Source organism: Pongo pygmaeus, chromosome 16, assembly GCF_028885625.2.
Source record: "Pongo pygmaeus isolate AG05252 chromosome 16, NHGRI_mPonPyg2-v2.0_pri, whole genome shotgun sequence".
Classification (NCBI taxonomy): domain Eukaryota; kingdom Metazoa; phylum Chordata; class Mammalia; order Primates; family Hominidae; genus Pongo; species Pongo pygmaeus.
The window spans coordinates 47,555,100-47,571,537 of record NC_072389.2 but is presented as its reverse complement, the minus strand read 5'-3'; the positions used below and the strand labels follow the sequence as shown (position 1 = coordinate 47,571,537).

General features: G+C 38.4%; 1 protein-coding gene across 4 annotated transcripts in view; it reads right to left on the bottom strand.

Annotated features, from left to right (window-relative positions):
- Nucleotides 1–16,438, bottom strand: part of GANC (glucosidase alpha, neutral C) — an 83,033-nt gene that overhangs the window by 13,823 nt on the left and 52,772 nt on the right. For all 4 annotated transcript variants that reach the window (XM_054452083.2, XM_054452082.2, XM_054452081.2 and 1 more), the window contains exons 12-17: nt 14,259–14,385; nt 13,231–13,310; nt 11,216–11,359; nt 9,997–10,093; nt 2,174–2,275; nt 785–1,028 (exon numbers count right to left, since the gene is read on the bottom strand). In XM_054452083.2, coding sequence (XP_054308058.1) covers nt 785–1,028; nt 2,174–2,275; nt 9,997–10,093; nt 11,216–11,359; nt 13,231–13,310; nt 14,259–14,385 — 794 coding nt within the window. The remainder of the gene's footprint in view (nt 1–784; nt 1,029–2,173; nt 2,276–9,996; nt 10,094–11,215; nt 11,360–13,230; nt 13,311–14,258; nt 14,386–16,438) is intronic.

The following is a 16,438-nucleotide window of genomic DNA, read 5'->3' as shown; positions in this document are numbered from 1 at the left end:
AAAAAATTATTGTTTTAACATTATAGACATCTTATTGCAATCAATCACTTATATTTTTAGCTTTTTTTTTTTTTTTAGATGGATCTCGCTTTGTTGCCCAGGCTGGAATGCAGTGGTGCTATCTCAGCTCACTGCAGTCTCCGCCTCTTGGGTTCAACCGATCCTCCTGCCTCGGTCTCCCAAGTAGCTGGGATTACAGGCACACACCACCATGCCCAGCTAATTTTTGTATTTTTAGAGACAGGGTTTCACCATATTGGTCAGGCTGGTCTCGAATTCCAGACCTCAGATGATCCTCCCACCTTGGCCTCCCAAAGTGCTGGGATTACAGGTGTGAGCCACCACGCCTGACCTATTTTCAGTTTTATAACTATTCAAAGGAAATGGGAACATGCCAAAGAGTCAAGACTCTTTTTCATATGATTCAAGCCTAAGCTTGGCAAAGTAAGTTATTCTTCATGAGAAGATACTTATAGGTTAAATACTGAATGAATTTTATTACAAAGCCACTTCCTTTTTCTTTGAAATATCTCTATTCTGTCTCCTATCAAATATTCACACTTTAGTCACAAAGCAGTAGGGGATCTAGTTTTTATCTTCTGTGTCCCCAACAGCCAGCACCCTGTTCACTGCGCTGCTCAATAAGCTTATTGAAACTTGATTATACATGTAGCTTTTCTTCACTTTTCTCTTGAAGTCACTGTGATTACTGCATTCTTCAATCACTGAGATCTTCTATTACAGACTGGTTGCTGGGGTCCCTGAATGGATGAAGCTTGTTTACCTCATGACAGGTTGGGAAGCCACGTGTGCATGGTAGAACAGAGAATACCAATATGGCAGGAGGCCATAGCGCTCTCTGATGGCTTCTCGGATGAGTCGGGTGTATTCCTCCCCAAAGAGCCAGGGCTCTCGTCGCTTGGTGTTCATGGTGGCATGGCCACGGAAGAAGGGCTGGTAGGCTCCGGCCTGGTACCAACGCACTAGCAGCTCTGTCTCTGGATTCCCAATGAACCCGCCTATGTCAGCTGGAAGCAAAAGAAGGCCAAGTGAGGCAACCAAGCTTTGGATAAATGATGCACACAGGGAAATCAAGGTCTTGAAGACCGACAGGAGAAAAGCGCAGTATATGCACTCCAAATGACAGGATAAAGCCATGACCTCAAACAGGTGACCCCCTTACTACATAATTCAGCCTGTTTGGGGATCTGACAATGGGCTCTTAGAATATTACTTTCTTGTCAAAAGGTCAGAGGCTTTATTTCAAGATCAATATTCCTGTATGTTCCCCAAACCAGATAACCCAGACACTGAAAAATGTCTGCCTGATTAAATAACTGTGTGTGTGTGTGTGTGTTGGAGGGGGGTGGTTGGCAACTGATTTCCCTTGGAAGCAACAGCTGAACTAAGATACAAACAGAAAGAACTGAAGAGAAGCAGATAATCAGAAGTAGAGGTTCTGATTATCAGAATAGAATTCCATGCTGGGCCACTGAGCAGTATATACATATTCCTTGTATTGTACATGGACCAATGCAATAAAAACACATGCATCAAAAGAATGATATTAATTTGCTTCTACTCCTACAGGAAACAAGGAGCAGCTGGAACTGCAGCCATCTTGAGCCCCTTCCATATTGAGATCTCTCATCTACAGAGAATTAATTAGGATGCAGGGAAGATAGTCCATCGGAAAATCTAATTTTAACTAAATTCATCTTTCTCAAGAGCATATATTTTTGTTTTAGTACAGTTAAAATATGCCACAGAATTTTAAATCTGCTGAGTAAAAAGAATTTCTGTAAGGCTGACTTTCTGATTTGCTAAATTCCTTGTAGTTCTATTTTTCTCACTTTCAAGAAGAAAAGATAGCTGTCAGGAAGAGAAACTTAGTTATCAAGAGCGTCTAGGAAGGAAGTGATAAGAAAATGGCTCTGGCTCCCTTTCTGACAACTTGATTTCATGTCCTCAACACAGACCAGATAGAAATAGCTCTGAGGCATGCCTTTCACTCTCCTCTCTAATCTGCTCCTCTTCACTTTCTCACATTTTTTCTTTCCCACATTTATGTCTGCCCACAACAGCTAATGAGAAGGGATTTGTAACCAGCTTTGATGAAAACACCCTCATTTTTTATTTCCTTGCACTTCAAGCCTCAAAGGACTCATCTTACCTCCACAAAAAGAGATCCCAGTAATGCTGAGAGTGAGTAACATTGGGATAGAAATTTTCAAGTTGCTCCATTCTGCTGTGTTGTCGCCTGTCCACACGGCACCTTTGGTCACCAGCAACAATGTATTAAAATCACAAATCAACCCATGCGTTCAATTTCCTATGTAGATTCCTTATTCGTAAAAGACAACTTAATGAAAAGGAAAACCAATTTCTTTCCTTAAAATAAATAAATTCTAATTTTCTACAATGAAAAGTATCAATTTTCTAATGTGAAAAGTTATTAAAATCTACAAAACAAGCATTCTAGGAAAATATTCTGAAATTGCACTTATTTTTGAAGTATAATTTAGGTCTGATAGAGGAGGAACCCTTTGAAAAATCAACTTTAAGATATAATTTGCATATAATACATGTGGTTTTTTTTTTTTTTTTAGATGGAGTCATGTTCTCACTTGCGCAGGCTGGAGTGCAGTGCCGTGATCTCGGCTCACTGCAACCTCTGCCTCCCAGGGTTCAACTGAGTCTCCTGCCTCAGCCTCCCAAGTAGCTGGGATTACAAGTGTGCACCATCACGCCTGGCTAAATTTTGTATTTTTAGCAGAGAGGGGTTTCGCCATGTTGGCCAGGCTGGTCTTGAACTCCTAGCCTCAAGTGATCCACCTGCCTTGGCTTCCCAAAGTGCTGAAATTATAGGCGTGAGCCACCATGCCCAGCCTCTTCATGTATCTTCTTTTATAAAGTGTCTATAGAAATCTTTTGCTCATTTAAAAAAAATATTTAAGTTCAGGGGTACATGCACAGGTGTGTTACGTCGGTAAATTCGTGTGTCACAGGAGTTTGTTGTACAGATTATTTTGTCATTTTGTCACCCTGATGTTAAGCCTAATACCCATTAGTTATTTTTCCTGATCCTCTTCCTCTTCCCACCCTCTATTCTCAGGCAGGCCCCAGTGTCTGTTGTTCCCCTCTACGTGTCCACGTGTTCTCATCATTTAGCTCCCACTCCTAAGTGACAACATGGGGTATTTGGTTTTCTGTTTCTGCATTAGTTTGCTAAGGATAATGGCCTCCAACTCCATCCATGTTCCTGCACAGGGCATGATCTCATTCATATATATAAAAATAAATTTAATAAAAAAGAAAAAAATATCAAAGACCAGATCACAGGCAAGATATCTCATTCCTTTTTTATGGCTGCATAGTATTCCATGGTGTACACATACCACATTTTCTTTATCCAGCTTACCACTGATAGGCATTTAAGTTTATTCCATGTCTTTACTATTGTGAACAGGTGCTGCCATAAACATACACGCTCATGTGTCTTTATGACAGAATGATTTGTATTCCTTTGGGTATATACCTAGTAATGGGATTGCTGGGTCAAATGGTAGTTCTGTTTTTAGTTATTTGAGGAAACATCACATTGCTTTCCACAATGGTTGAACTATTTTACACTCCTACCAGCAGTGTATAAGCATTCTCCTTTCTCTGCAACCTTGCCAGCATCTGTTACCTTTTCACTTTTTAATAATAGCCATTCTGAATGGTGTGAGGTGGTATTTCATTGTGGTTTTGATATGCTTTTTTCTATTGATCAGTGATGTTGAGCTTTTTTTCATATGCTTGTTGGCCACATGTATGTCTTCTTTTGAAAAGTGTCTGTTCATGTTCTTTGCCTACTTTTTAATGGGGCTGTTTGTTTTTTCTCGTAAATTTGCTTAAGTTCCTTATAGATGCTGGATATTAGATCTTTGTCAGATGCATAGTTTGTAAATATTTTCTCCCGTTCTGTAGATTGTCTATTAACTCTATTGACAGTTTCTTTTGCTGTGCAGAAGCTCTTTAGTTTAATTAGATCCCGTTTGTCAATTTTGCTTTTGTTGCAATTGTTTTTGGTATCCTCATCATGAAATCTTTGCGTATTCCCATGTCCAGAATGGTAATGCCTAGGTTGTCTTCCGGGGTTTTTACATAGTTTTGGGTTTTACTGTTAAGTCTTTAATCCATCTTGAGTTAATTTTGTATACAGTATATGAAAGAAGTCCAGTTTCAATCTTCTGCATATGGCTTGCCAGTTGTCCCAGCACCACTTATTGAATAGGGAGTCCTTTCCCCATTGCTTGTTTTTGTCAGCTTTGTCAGAGATCAGATGGTTGTAGATGTGCAACCTTATTTCTGGGCTCTGTATTCTGTTCCATTGGTCTACATGCCTGTTTTTGTGCCAGTATCATGTTGTTTGGTTACTGCAGCCTTGTAGTAGTTTGAGGTTGGGTAGCATATTGCCTCTTGCTCTGTTCTTTTTCCTTAGGATTGCCTTGGCTATTCAGGCTCTTTTTTTTTCTTTTTTTATTTTGGTTCAATATGAATTTTAAAATAGTTTTCTCTAGTTTTGTGAAGAATGTCATTGGTAGTTTGACAGGAATAGCGTTGAATCTATAAGTTGCTTTGGGCAGTATGGCCATTTCAACAATATTGATTTTTCCTATCCATGAGCATGGAATGTTTTTCCATTTGCTTGTGTCATCTCTGATTTCTTTGCACACCATTTTGTAGTTCTCATTGTAGAGATCTTTCACCTCGCTGGTTAGCTGTATTCCTAGGTATTTTCTTCTTTTTGAGGCAATTGTGAATGGGACTATGCTCCTGATTTGGCTCTAGGCTTGACTGTTCTTGGTGTATAGAAATGCTAATGATTTTTATATGTTGATTTTGTATCCTGAGACTTTGCTGAAGTTGTTTATTAGCTTAAGGAGCTTTTGGGCTGAGACTATGGGGTTTTCTAGACACAGAGTCATGTCATCTGCAAATAGGAATAGTTTGACTTCCTCTCTATCTGGATGCGCTTTATTTCTTTCTCTTGCCTGACTGCTCTGGCCAGGACTTCTTCCAATACCATTTTGAATAGGAGTGGTGATAGAGGGCATCCTTGTATTCTGCCAGTTTTCAAGGGGAATGCTTCCAGCTTTTGCCCATTTAGTATGATGTGGGCTGTGGATTTGTCAAATATGACTCTTATTATTTTGAGGTATGTTCCTTCAGTACCTAGTTTGCTGAGAGTTTTTAACAAGAAGGGATGCTGAATTTTATTGAAAGCTTTTTCTGCATCTATTGAGATGATCATGTGGTTTTTGTATTTAGTTTTGTTTATGTGATGAATCACATTTATTGACTTGGGTATGTTAAACCAACCTTGCATTCCAATGATAAAGGCTTCTTGATCATGGTGGATAAGCTTTTTGATGTGCTGCTGAATTCAGTCTGCCAGTATTTTGTTGAGGATTTTTGCATCAATGTTCATCAAGGATACTGGCTTCAAATTTTCTCTTTTTTGTGTCTCTGCCAGGTTTTGGCATCAGGATGATGCTGGCATCATAGAATGAGTTAGGGAGGAGTCCCTCCTCCTCAATGAAATAGTGTCAGTAGAAATGGTATCAGCTCTCCTTTGTACATCTGGTAAAACTGGGCTGTGAATCTGTCCGGTCCTGGGCTATTTTTGGTTGGTAGGCTTTTTACTACTGATTCAATTTTGGAGCTTGCTATTGGTCTTTTCAGGGATTCAATTTCTTCTTGGTTCAGTCTTAGGAGGGTATATGTGTCCAGGAATTTATCCATTTCTCCTAGATTTTCTCCTTTGTAATTTCCAATTGTGTTTATTTGGATTTTCTCTCTTTTCTTCTTTATTAGTCTAGCTAGCAGTCTTTTTTTTTTTTTTTTTTTTCCCAGAAAACCAACTCTTAAAAGTAGGTTGTCTTTCTTATTATTATTCAGTAGTAAAAGATCTTTATATATTCTGGATACAAGTATTTTGGCAGATATATCTGTATATGTATATTTCAAATATTTTTTTCCTCAGTCTGTGGCTTGCCATTTCATTTTCTTACCAATGTCTTTGAAAGGGCAGACATTTTTAAATTTTGATGAAGTCTAATTTGTCATTTTTTTCTTTTATGATTCATGCTTTTTGTGTTCTTTCTAAGAAATGTTTGTCTATTTCAAAGCCATAAAGATTTTCTACTGGCCAGGTGCAGTGGCTCACGCTTGTAATCCCAGCACTTTGGGAAGCCGAGGAGGGCAGATCACTTGAGGTCAAGAGTTTAAGACCAGACTGCCCAACATGGTGAAACCCTGTCTCTACTAAAAATGTAAAAGTTAGCCAGGTGTGGTGGTGGGCACCTGTAATCGCAGCTACTCAGGAGGTTGAGGCAGGAGAATCACTTGAACCCGGGAGGTGGAGGTTGCAGTGATCTGAGATGACGCCACTGCATTCCAGCCTGGGCAACAGAGTGAGACTCCATCTCAAAAAAAAAAAAAAGATTTTATTCTATGTTTTTTTTCCAGAAGTTAGGTTGTATTTTTAGCATTTAAAATGAGTTAATTTTTTAGTTTAATTTTGAATATGGTATGAGGTAGGGGTGTAGTTTCATTTTTTTCCCCACACAGATATCCAGTTGTTTCAGAACCATTTACTGAAAAGAAATTATAATTTCTCCATTAAATTTCCTTGGAAACTTTGTTGCAAAGCAATTGATCACATATGTGTTGGATACTCTGGATTCTCTACTCTGTTCCATTGATCTGTGTACCTATTTCCTCCCACCTCCACCAGCCCCTGCTCCCGAAGAAAACCCTAAAAAATTTGAGAGAAGTGTTACAGGCCATAAAGGGGAGACATAATAACAGTAGCAATAACAATAATTAACATTTATTTAACCCATACTGAGCCAGGTGTTATGCCGAATAGTTTGCTGGTATTATCCTACTTAATAATCACAATAATCCTATCAGATAAACACTATTATAAACACAATTTTACAGATAAGGGAAGTATAGCAAGCAATGGATACATAATATACCCAGAGTTACACAGTTATTAAGTGGTAGAGGCAGGATTTGAGCCCAGGCACTCTGATGCCTAAGCCAGTGTTCTTGTTCTTATTTACTGAAGAGTTGCTAAGAGTTTGTGTGAGAGATTATATACCACCAAAGACAGCCATAAAAGGGAAAGTCTTATTTTACTAAATATATACTACTCCTGAAGCATTTTTGTCTATCTTCTACCAAAATAGTTTTGGTAGCTATTTTTGTTTTAATCTTTCATAGAAATTTTAGGCTGCCCTAAGGCCAGGAAAAAAAAAATTCTTCTTTTTTTTTTTTGAGATGGAGTTTCACTCTGTGGCCCAGGCTGGACTGCAGTGGTGCAATCTTGGCTCACTGCAACCTCCACTTCCCAGTTGCAAGAAATTCTCCTGCCTCAGCCTCCTGAATAGCTGGGACTACAGGCATGTGCCACTATGCCTGGCTCATTTTCGTATTTTTAGTAGAGAAAGGGTTTCACCAGGTTTCACCATGTTGCCCAGGCTGGTCTCAAACTCCCAACCTCAAGTGATCTGCCCACCTGCCTCAGAAAAGTACTGGGATTACAGACATGAACCACTGCTCGTGACCAAAAAAAATACTTTTTTTTTTTTTTGAGACAGAGTTTTGCTCTTGTTGCCCAGGCTGGAGTGCAATGGCGCAATCTCTGCTCACTGCAACCTCTGCCTCCCAGGTTCAAGCGATTCTCCTGCCTCAGCCTCCCTAGTAGCTGGGATTACAGGTGCGCGCTACCACGCCTAGCTATTTTTTTTTTTTTTTTTTTTTTTAGTAGAGACAGGGTTTCACCATGTTGATTAGGCTAGTCTCGAACTCCTGACCTCAGGTGATCCACCCGCCTCGGCCTCCCAAAGTGCTGGGATTACAGGTTTGAGCCACTGTGCCTGGCTCAAAAAAAATATTTTCCAGGGATTCTTCTTTTAAAAAAGTATTCTAATTTCCTCTTGACTTCAAGCGAGATATGTACGCATCTACATAATGATTTTGAAATTCATATGGAGACATTCTCATCAAGAAAGAAAGCTCACGTAAACATGCAGATATTTTCATGTCTCATACTATTGTTTAGTCAGAAGTTCTCTATGGCTATTGATCATCGCATATGACTTAACAAAGTAGTGTTTCCTGTAATGTCTTGCTACACAGTGAAGCAAAGCTGATAGCTTCACACAGAGTACTGCAGGCTAAGCAATGGACCAACATAAGAGATCAACAATAACCTAATATTCAAATCTTCTATTATCGTTTTTTAACTGTTGCTGGTAAATGTTTTCATTAAAAATACTTTTTTTTTGTGATTAAAAATGATACTTGTAGACAATTTGTAAAATAAAGTTAGATAAAAGAAAAAAATGCAAATCACTCAAAATCACCAAGGTATTACATTTTCTTATATTTAACTGTCTGCCAATCTATCTACCCACTTATTTATTTAAATTACTATCTTCCATTTATCTTTTATAAAATTGAGATAATAAGAAATAAGACTTGATGTTTGATAGATCAGTAAGGTGACTATAGTTGGCCTTGATTGTGCATTTTAAAAAAGCTAAAAGAGAATAATTTAAATGTTCCTAGCATAAAGAAAAGATACATATTTAAGGTGATAGATATCCCAATTACTCTGATTTGATTATATGAACATATCCAATTATCACACATATCCTGAAAATATGTACATCTAATACATATCAATACAAAATTAGGTTAACATTATAAACACTTAGGTGTTCCTTTTTTAATTTATCATATCAAAAACATTTTCTCATGCAATTAAAGCTACCATTTAAAATAGCCTTATGAAAATTAAAAAAAGAAAAAAATTTTTTAAACATAAATAGCCTCACAATAATCTACCATGTTGCTATACCATACTTTTATAACTATTCCCTTATTGTTATGTATTTAGATTTTCTTTCTTACTTTTGTTTCAAGGACTACCGCTGTGTTGAATACCTCTGTACATGAATCTTTGCCTGAGATTGTAATATTTTGGCCCTTTCCAGAATGCCATAGGGCCTGGTTTTCAGGGGTGGAGTGGGAGGCTTAATAATGTCCACAGTATAGTAAGGGCTGGATTCTTTAAACTAGGATCTAAGCTCTCCGTTGCTTATGCAAGGCCAGGGGACTTAAAATAGCCTTCCTGCCACAGGGTGGTTAAGTTGAACCAGATCTGCATTAGCTGGTAACCTGCATCCAGTTATAGATGACCCTGACCACACACAACAGCCAGGTCTATTTTAAGCCACGTTGCTAAGTGGAACAGTTGGTTAATGGAATGTGTTAGAGGTGTATCTCCCTGGCTTTGATAAATCAAAGAGACAGGATCAAAGATGACTATCCCAGCAAACTGAATACTTAGAAGTTACTCTCCCAACAACGAAGTGGCCATTTCTTCAGTGAGAAACAAGTATCAAATGACTAAAATTTGTTTATTCTGTCTTATAGGACAAAATCCATACTTTAGGGCATACCACTGTCTACAATCAAAGGCCTGACCAATGGCTATTGAAAAGGAAGGCATCAGCTGAGTGTGCTGGTTCACACTTGTAATCATAACACTTTGGGAGGCCAAGGTGGGCAGATCGCTTGAGTCCAGGAGTTCGAGACTAGCCTGGGCAACATGGTGAAACTCTGTCTCTACCAAAAAATACATATACATATATAAATTAGCTGGGCGTGGTGGTGTGTACCTGTAATCCCAGCTACTCATGAGGCTTAGGTGGGAGGATTGCTTGAGCCCAGGTGGTCAATGCTGCAGTGAGTCATGACTGTGCCACTGCACTCCAGCCTGGGTGACAAAGTGAGACTCTGTCTCAAATAAACAAATGAAAAAAAAAAAAAAAAAGGAAAAGGAAGGCATCAGCACAGTAACATCACATTCTATAAATGGTTAAAAAAAAAGTTGCTAATGTGTTTTTAAGTCTGATACGAGCCATTCCTTACCATACTTTTGTGATCCAGCAAAGAAAGAACGTGTAAGAACAAAGGGTCTCTCCTTCCCTTTAGATCGTTGTATCAGTCCTTCTGCAGTAGCCATTTGCTATATCACCAAACAAGAAAAATTTCAAAGAGATGATTGGATTTGTACAGACATCCCCAATAAGCTATCTAACATACAAAAAGCAAACAGTAGGCAGGAGCTTGAAATGGAAAATATTAAAATAAATCCATCAAATAATTTTCATGGTATAATGAAATTACTCTAAATTCCCCTATTAAAAGAATGGAAAATTTTCTTTGGTTAACAATAGCAAAGAAATAATAATAAACAATCATCTAGCATTTCTTTGGTGCTTACTATTGCTAGGCATTTAATATAATTTTCTCATATAATCTACATAACAACCTCTGAGACAGACAGTTTTCATTGGTAGGAAAAACTGAGATTCAGAGGGGTTAAATGACTGGTCCTGACCTATATAAGACAGCTCACTAACTAAAGCAGTCTACAGTTACTGCAACAGGCTGTTAAAGAGGCAAACACATACTATTTGAAAACTATGCTTATATTTAGCCAAAAGCTCCCATTGGAAAATACCAATAGGTAAGAGGGCCACAAGAATACAGTCACAATTTGAAAATAACAAAGAACCATGAGTATACATGAGGTCAAGTGTCTGCCACGTCTTTTGGATGTAGTTGGCAAATGAAAGATAATTTTACCACCTTTATTGAGGAAGCTAAGTACTTAAGGAAGGCTTTACATTTTTAAAATATACTTATTGAAACTGTGTGTGTTCTAAATATTGCTCCTCCAGTGTGAATATAAGACTTGCTGTATTTAGATATTTGTGAAATCTTAAAACACTTGTTTTAATTACCTTCATTCACATATTTATACACTGCTTGCATCAATAAAAGTTTGAGGTAGTAGCCAGTGAGTGCCATTTATTAATGGCTCCTATCAAGGCAGAGGCTTTACGTTATAATTAATTTCATAATATTTAAAAGTTCATCAAGTTCATCATGAAAAGAAAAGAAGCAAAGGGAGAAATAATAAAAAGTCTTGTACTGGATACTACCTAAGACTCATTGCAGTTGTCAGAAAAGACACACAAAGAGAAATGAACAGTAGAGAATAGCCATTATATTACAAAGCAAATGACTTTCAGCCAAAAGGCGGGTCACACGAGCCCAGTTTACTTCTGTTTGGATGTCTTACATGATAAAAACCGTAGATGTTGTGGAGTTCTCTGTGCTCCCAATTGCCATGATGAATGGCATTCTTCTGCATGGTTTGCTCTGGCCCTCTAAAGACAGAAGGCTCATTCATGTCATTCCAAAGGAAGAGGATGTCCGTAGATCCCTAGGAAGTAAACCTTGGTCATGACACTCCTACATTGATGATATCTATATAATAGCTGTCACCATTGCTACCTCATTTTAAAAATTATGTTTATTATCTATGCTCTGTCCTCTGCTCCACTGCTAGAGTATAAGTTCCACAGGGAATGACATTTTGTCTGTTTTGTTCATTAATAAATCCCAAACATCTAGAATAGTACCTGGCCCACAGACAGATCTCAATAAATATTTGCTGCTGAATAAAAGAATGCTGCCCTGTGTTGTCTGTGAAATATATATTTCCTGGCAAATTCATTCCAAGACCTCCCTGCGGGACTCCTATGGGAAAGGCTGTGAATGTTCACAATTGGGCTCTTTCTCATTCATCAGATGCTACAACTCTTAACTAAGGGCAACTACAGCTGAACATGACAAGATTCCACCTTCTCTCTAATACTTTGAAAGACTTGACAGCCAATATACCTGTTTGTTAACATCATCTATAGTTTGTATTCTACACAGAATTGTTCAGTTTAGAGTGGGAAGGGAAGTTTAGACTTCTAAACTGAAGTCATCTAGTTAACATGGTATTGCAGAATCTCTGGTCTTTTCTAGAATCCCTTATCTTTTGGCATTTGATCGAATAGCTAAAAAGACAGGGAGTCCCTCAGGCAGCTCATTCCATTATTTTTCAAAAATCCTGCTCCTTGTACATAACATTCCCCTCGCAGAGCCTACCTAGCTTACCTTCTGAGACCCCACAGAATACATCTGTCACCTCGCCCACAAGAAAGTCTTTCAAATGCCTGGAGGTGGCTTGTTTTTTTTTTTGAATCTTTATTTCTAAACATGTGTGTTCTTCTATGAATAAGGGTAAACGATTTCCAAATATTTAACTGCCATATCTTTCCTATAGAACCACCTAAGGCAGGGATTGGCAAACATTTTTGGTAAAGGTCCAGATAGCAAATATTTTCAACTTTGCAGGCCATGAGGTCTCTTTTTCAATTATTCAACTCTGCCATAGTAGTACAAAAGCAGCCACAGATAATAGGGAAATGAATAGGCATGGCCAGATTTGGCCCAACGCTTGTCTATCCCTGTACTAAGTTGTTTACTAGTGCCCTATCACTTGATGCCAGAAACCACAGTTTAGTGGTTAAAAGCTGGGCTTAGGGGACAAACAGACCTGAGTTCAAATTTTGGTTCCACCACTTACTAAATGCGTGAGCTTGGCAAGTTTTTAAGCTTCTCTATGTCTCAATTTCCTCATCTATGGGGTTAGATTTAGTTATAGTTCCAACTTCAGAGGGTTATTATGAAGACAAATGGTATGATGCACATAAAGTCGTCCTTAGCACAGTGCTCGGCACACAGCAAGTACTCAGTTTGCATTAGGTATCATCATCATCAGTGCCATCATTAATATCATCACAATCAGTTGAAAACAGTTCTCCAGATGTGGCCTCTCCAGTTTTCTCTGTGGTTCTTATCAGATTATTTAAAAATCATACTTCACTTTTAATGACAAATATGTTGTAAGATATTTTCAAGTGTATCATCATATTCAAATAACAGTTATGGAATACAATTTTATATAAAATATATATAGCAATTTGAAAATATAATAAACCTCTGCTATAAAGTACTTTGATATATCACAGAGTCTATTATAATAGAGGTCAAAATCACAGCTTTTGTGCATTTGCTTATGCATATGGCACCTCTCCCAGCACCCCCAGAGTCTGTAATGTGGTGGCCATACTTGCCTTTTAATAAAAGCATTATATATCAAAAGCTACTCAATGAAAAAGAATAGTTTTAGTCAATCACTTTTTCCACTTCTTTCACTCTTTCAGGTAACTAGAAAACAATAAAGGAATAAAAACCAACCTGATAAACAGGGAAAGCAAAAAGACTTGAATACCACTCTCTGACCTTGGGATTGGTGAAATCCAGGTAAGAGGAGAGACCTGTGGAGGCAGAACAGTAGGCAGGCTGTCAAGAACAGTGGTCCTCACAGTAAGATGCATTGTAAAGAAGATATCAGATGTGGGAGCTGGGAAATGGGCACCTTACATAAACATGAAAGTTGGCTGACAGAGGCATGGTCTGTTGAGAAGTGAATGAAGGTAATGCTGGGCTCCAGTGACAATCACTAGATCTTTCAATACCAGAAGCCCAGGGGAATGCCAATGCACAAGCATCACGATAGAGCCTGTCCCTCACTGATGGCCTAAGATAGCCCAAGGAAGGATGGCAAATATCCTGCAGTGATCTCTTGGTTCTTAAAGAGAACAGAGAAGTGTGTTCAAGGGATGTAAAGGGAAAAAAAGAAAGGCATGGGGTTTCTCTACAGTGCATGGGTTTATGATAGATAGTGCTGACTCTTTATCTCTATTTCTAAACAACGTGGTGATTTTCCTTTTGTCCTTGGGGAGTTTCTACCAAGGCTTTAAATTAATAACTTTTAATAACTTTTAAAATGAAGAATCCATAGTCATCAGGGTGGCTGAGGTCACTCATGAAAGCCTGGGAAGTCAAAACTATGGGCTAAAAGGGTGAAGAGCAATCACAAGGAGATAGCTTGCAGGACCCCCTTTTTTTCTTTCTCCTCCTCTGCTTTTCTTATTCCCCAACTTTTTATCTCTGTTTGCTTGGAGAAACAGCATGCCACTGAGGTTTGCTTGTTTATTTTTCATTCATTCAATTATTGATTGATAAATACATACAAAGCATACAGTACCAGGTGTTATGAAAGATACAAAAGAAGGGAAAACTATCTCTTCCTTAAATTATATGCTTAAAATGTAGCTAGAGGAGCAAGAGACATCTACAAGGGAGCAGAATGATGACCATGCAGCCTTCATTAATTGGGACAGAACATGTGGAAATAATAAGTGTATAAAGTGATTTCATACCTGGCCAACACACCCCTTCAAAGTCTTCCCCTTCCTGATTCTTCACAAAGAAGCCCTGATCTTTGGCCTTCACATATACTGAGTAGTCAGGATCAATCTTGATGTGGGGATCACTGATGACCACAAGCTGTCAGGACATGAAGGTTTGGAGGTCTCATCAGTTTTATGTAAGACAAATGTTCATGTATATGTTTTCACCATAGTTTGGGGGTTCAATTTTTACAAACAACTACAACTAGTATTGAAATATTTCAGACACAAAAACAAAAACAAAAACAAAAAATAAATATTTCAGACACCAGTAAAACCCTATAACCTTTCATGTGCTTATGAGAATTTCAACTGATACCAAAACTGGGCCAATGCTGGCCAGGCACAGCGGCTCACACCCGCAATCCCAACACATTGGGAGGCGAAGGTGGGAGGACTGCTTAGGGCCAGGAGTTTGAGACCAGCCTGGGCAACATAGTGGGACACTGTCTCCACAAAAAAATTTAAAAATTAGCTGGGCGTGGTGGTGTCCACCTGTGGTCCCAGCTACTCAGGAGGCTGAGGCAGGAGGACTGTTTGAGCTGGGGAGGTCATGGCTACAGTGAGCCATGATCATGATACTGCAATCCAGCTTGGGTGACAGAACAAGACCCCATCTCTAAAAAGGAAAAAAACAAAAACAAAAAAACCAGGCCAATGCTCTTTTATAATTATTGCTGCCTAACCAATAGATGTTCTTTAAATAGCATTGTCTATCTGTCCATGATGCTGAGTGCTGCATACTATACATAGAGAACTAAGTAGGCAGGGTACCTGCTCCCTAGACATTTAGACGCTCAGATAACATTGATATAAGCAAACATTAAAGAAACTAAGAGAATAACATGTTAAAAACAAACAAAGTCCCCAAGCTCAGTGGTGCAGGCATATTAGGAAGGAGATTTGAGAAAGTTGTAAGCCACAGCATTGTGTCTCTAGCGTCTCTCTGTGACTTTACAATACCATCACTTCCACCACTCTAGGGCCTCAATAACACTTTATTTGGCCAGAACACCATGTAATCCTCCTTCCTCATCTCTATTCTAATCAGTCCTGAATATTAAAGTTTAATTCTTCATTGCTCGAACATTTTCTTAAATTTTTTTGTTTGTTTGTTTTTTGAGACAGAGTCTCGCTCTGTCGCCCAGGCTGGAGTGCAGTGGCACGATCTCGGCTCATTGCAATCTCCACCTCCTGGGTTCCAGCAATTCTCCTACCTCAGCCTCCCAAGTAGCTGGGATTACAGGTGCCCACCACCATGCCGGACTAATTTTTTTTTTTTTGTATTTTTAGTAGAGATAGGGTTTCATCATGTTGGCCAGGCTGATCTTGAACTCCTGACCTCAGGTGATCTGCTCACCTCAGCCTCCCAAAGTGCTGGGATTACAGGTGTGAGCCACTGCACCCAGCCTAAATTTTTTAATTGTGATAAAATACACATAACATAAAATTTACCATCTTAACCATTTTTAAGTGTGCAGTTTAGTACTGTTAAGTATGTACATTCATAATGTTGTGTAGTCAATCTCCAGAACTCTCTCATGTTGCAAAACTAAACCTTTATACTCATTAAATGATGATTTCTCATTCCCTCCTCCTAGCTCCAGCAACTACCATTCTATAATACTTTCTGTCTCTATGAATCTGACTACTCCAATTACTTCAAATTAGTGGAATCACACAGTATTTGTCTTTTTGTAACTGGCTTATTTCACTTAGCATTTATCCTCAAGGTTCATCCATGCTGTAGTATTTATTAGAATTTCCTTCCTTTTAAAGGTTGAATAATATTCTGTTGTATGTATATACCACATTTTGTTTACGTATTCGTCTGTCAACGGAGTTGCAACCCAAGCAGCTTGGGTTGCTTTGACCTTTTGACTACTGTGACTAATGCTGCTATAAACATGGGTGTATAAATATCTGTTCAGGTTCCTGCTTCCAGTTCCTTTGGGTATATACCCACAAGTGGAATTGCTGGATCACACAGTAATTCCATTTTTAAATTTTTGAGGAACTATCATATTGTTTTCCATAACAGCTGTACCATTTTGCATTCCTACTAACGGTGCACAAGGATTCCAATTTCTCTACATCCTTGCCAACACTCGTTATTTTGTTTTTTTTAAAAATAGTAGTCATCTTAATTA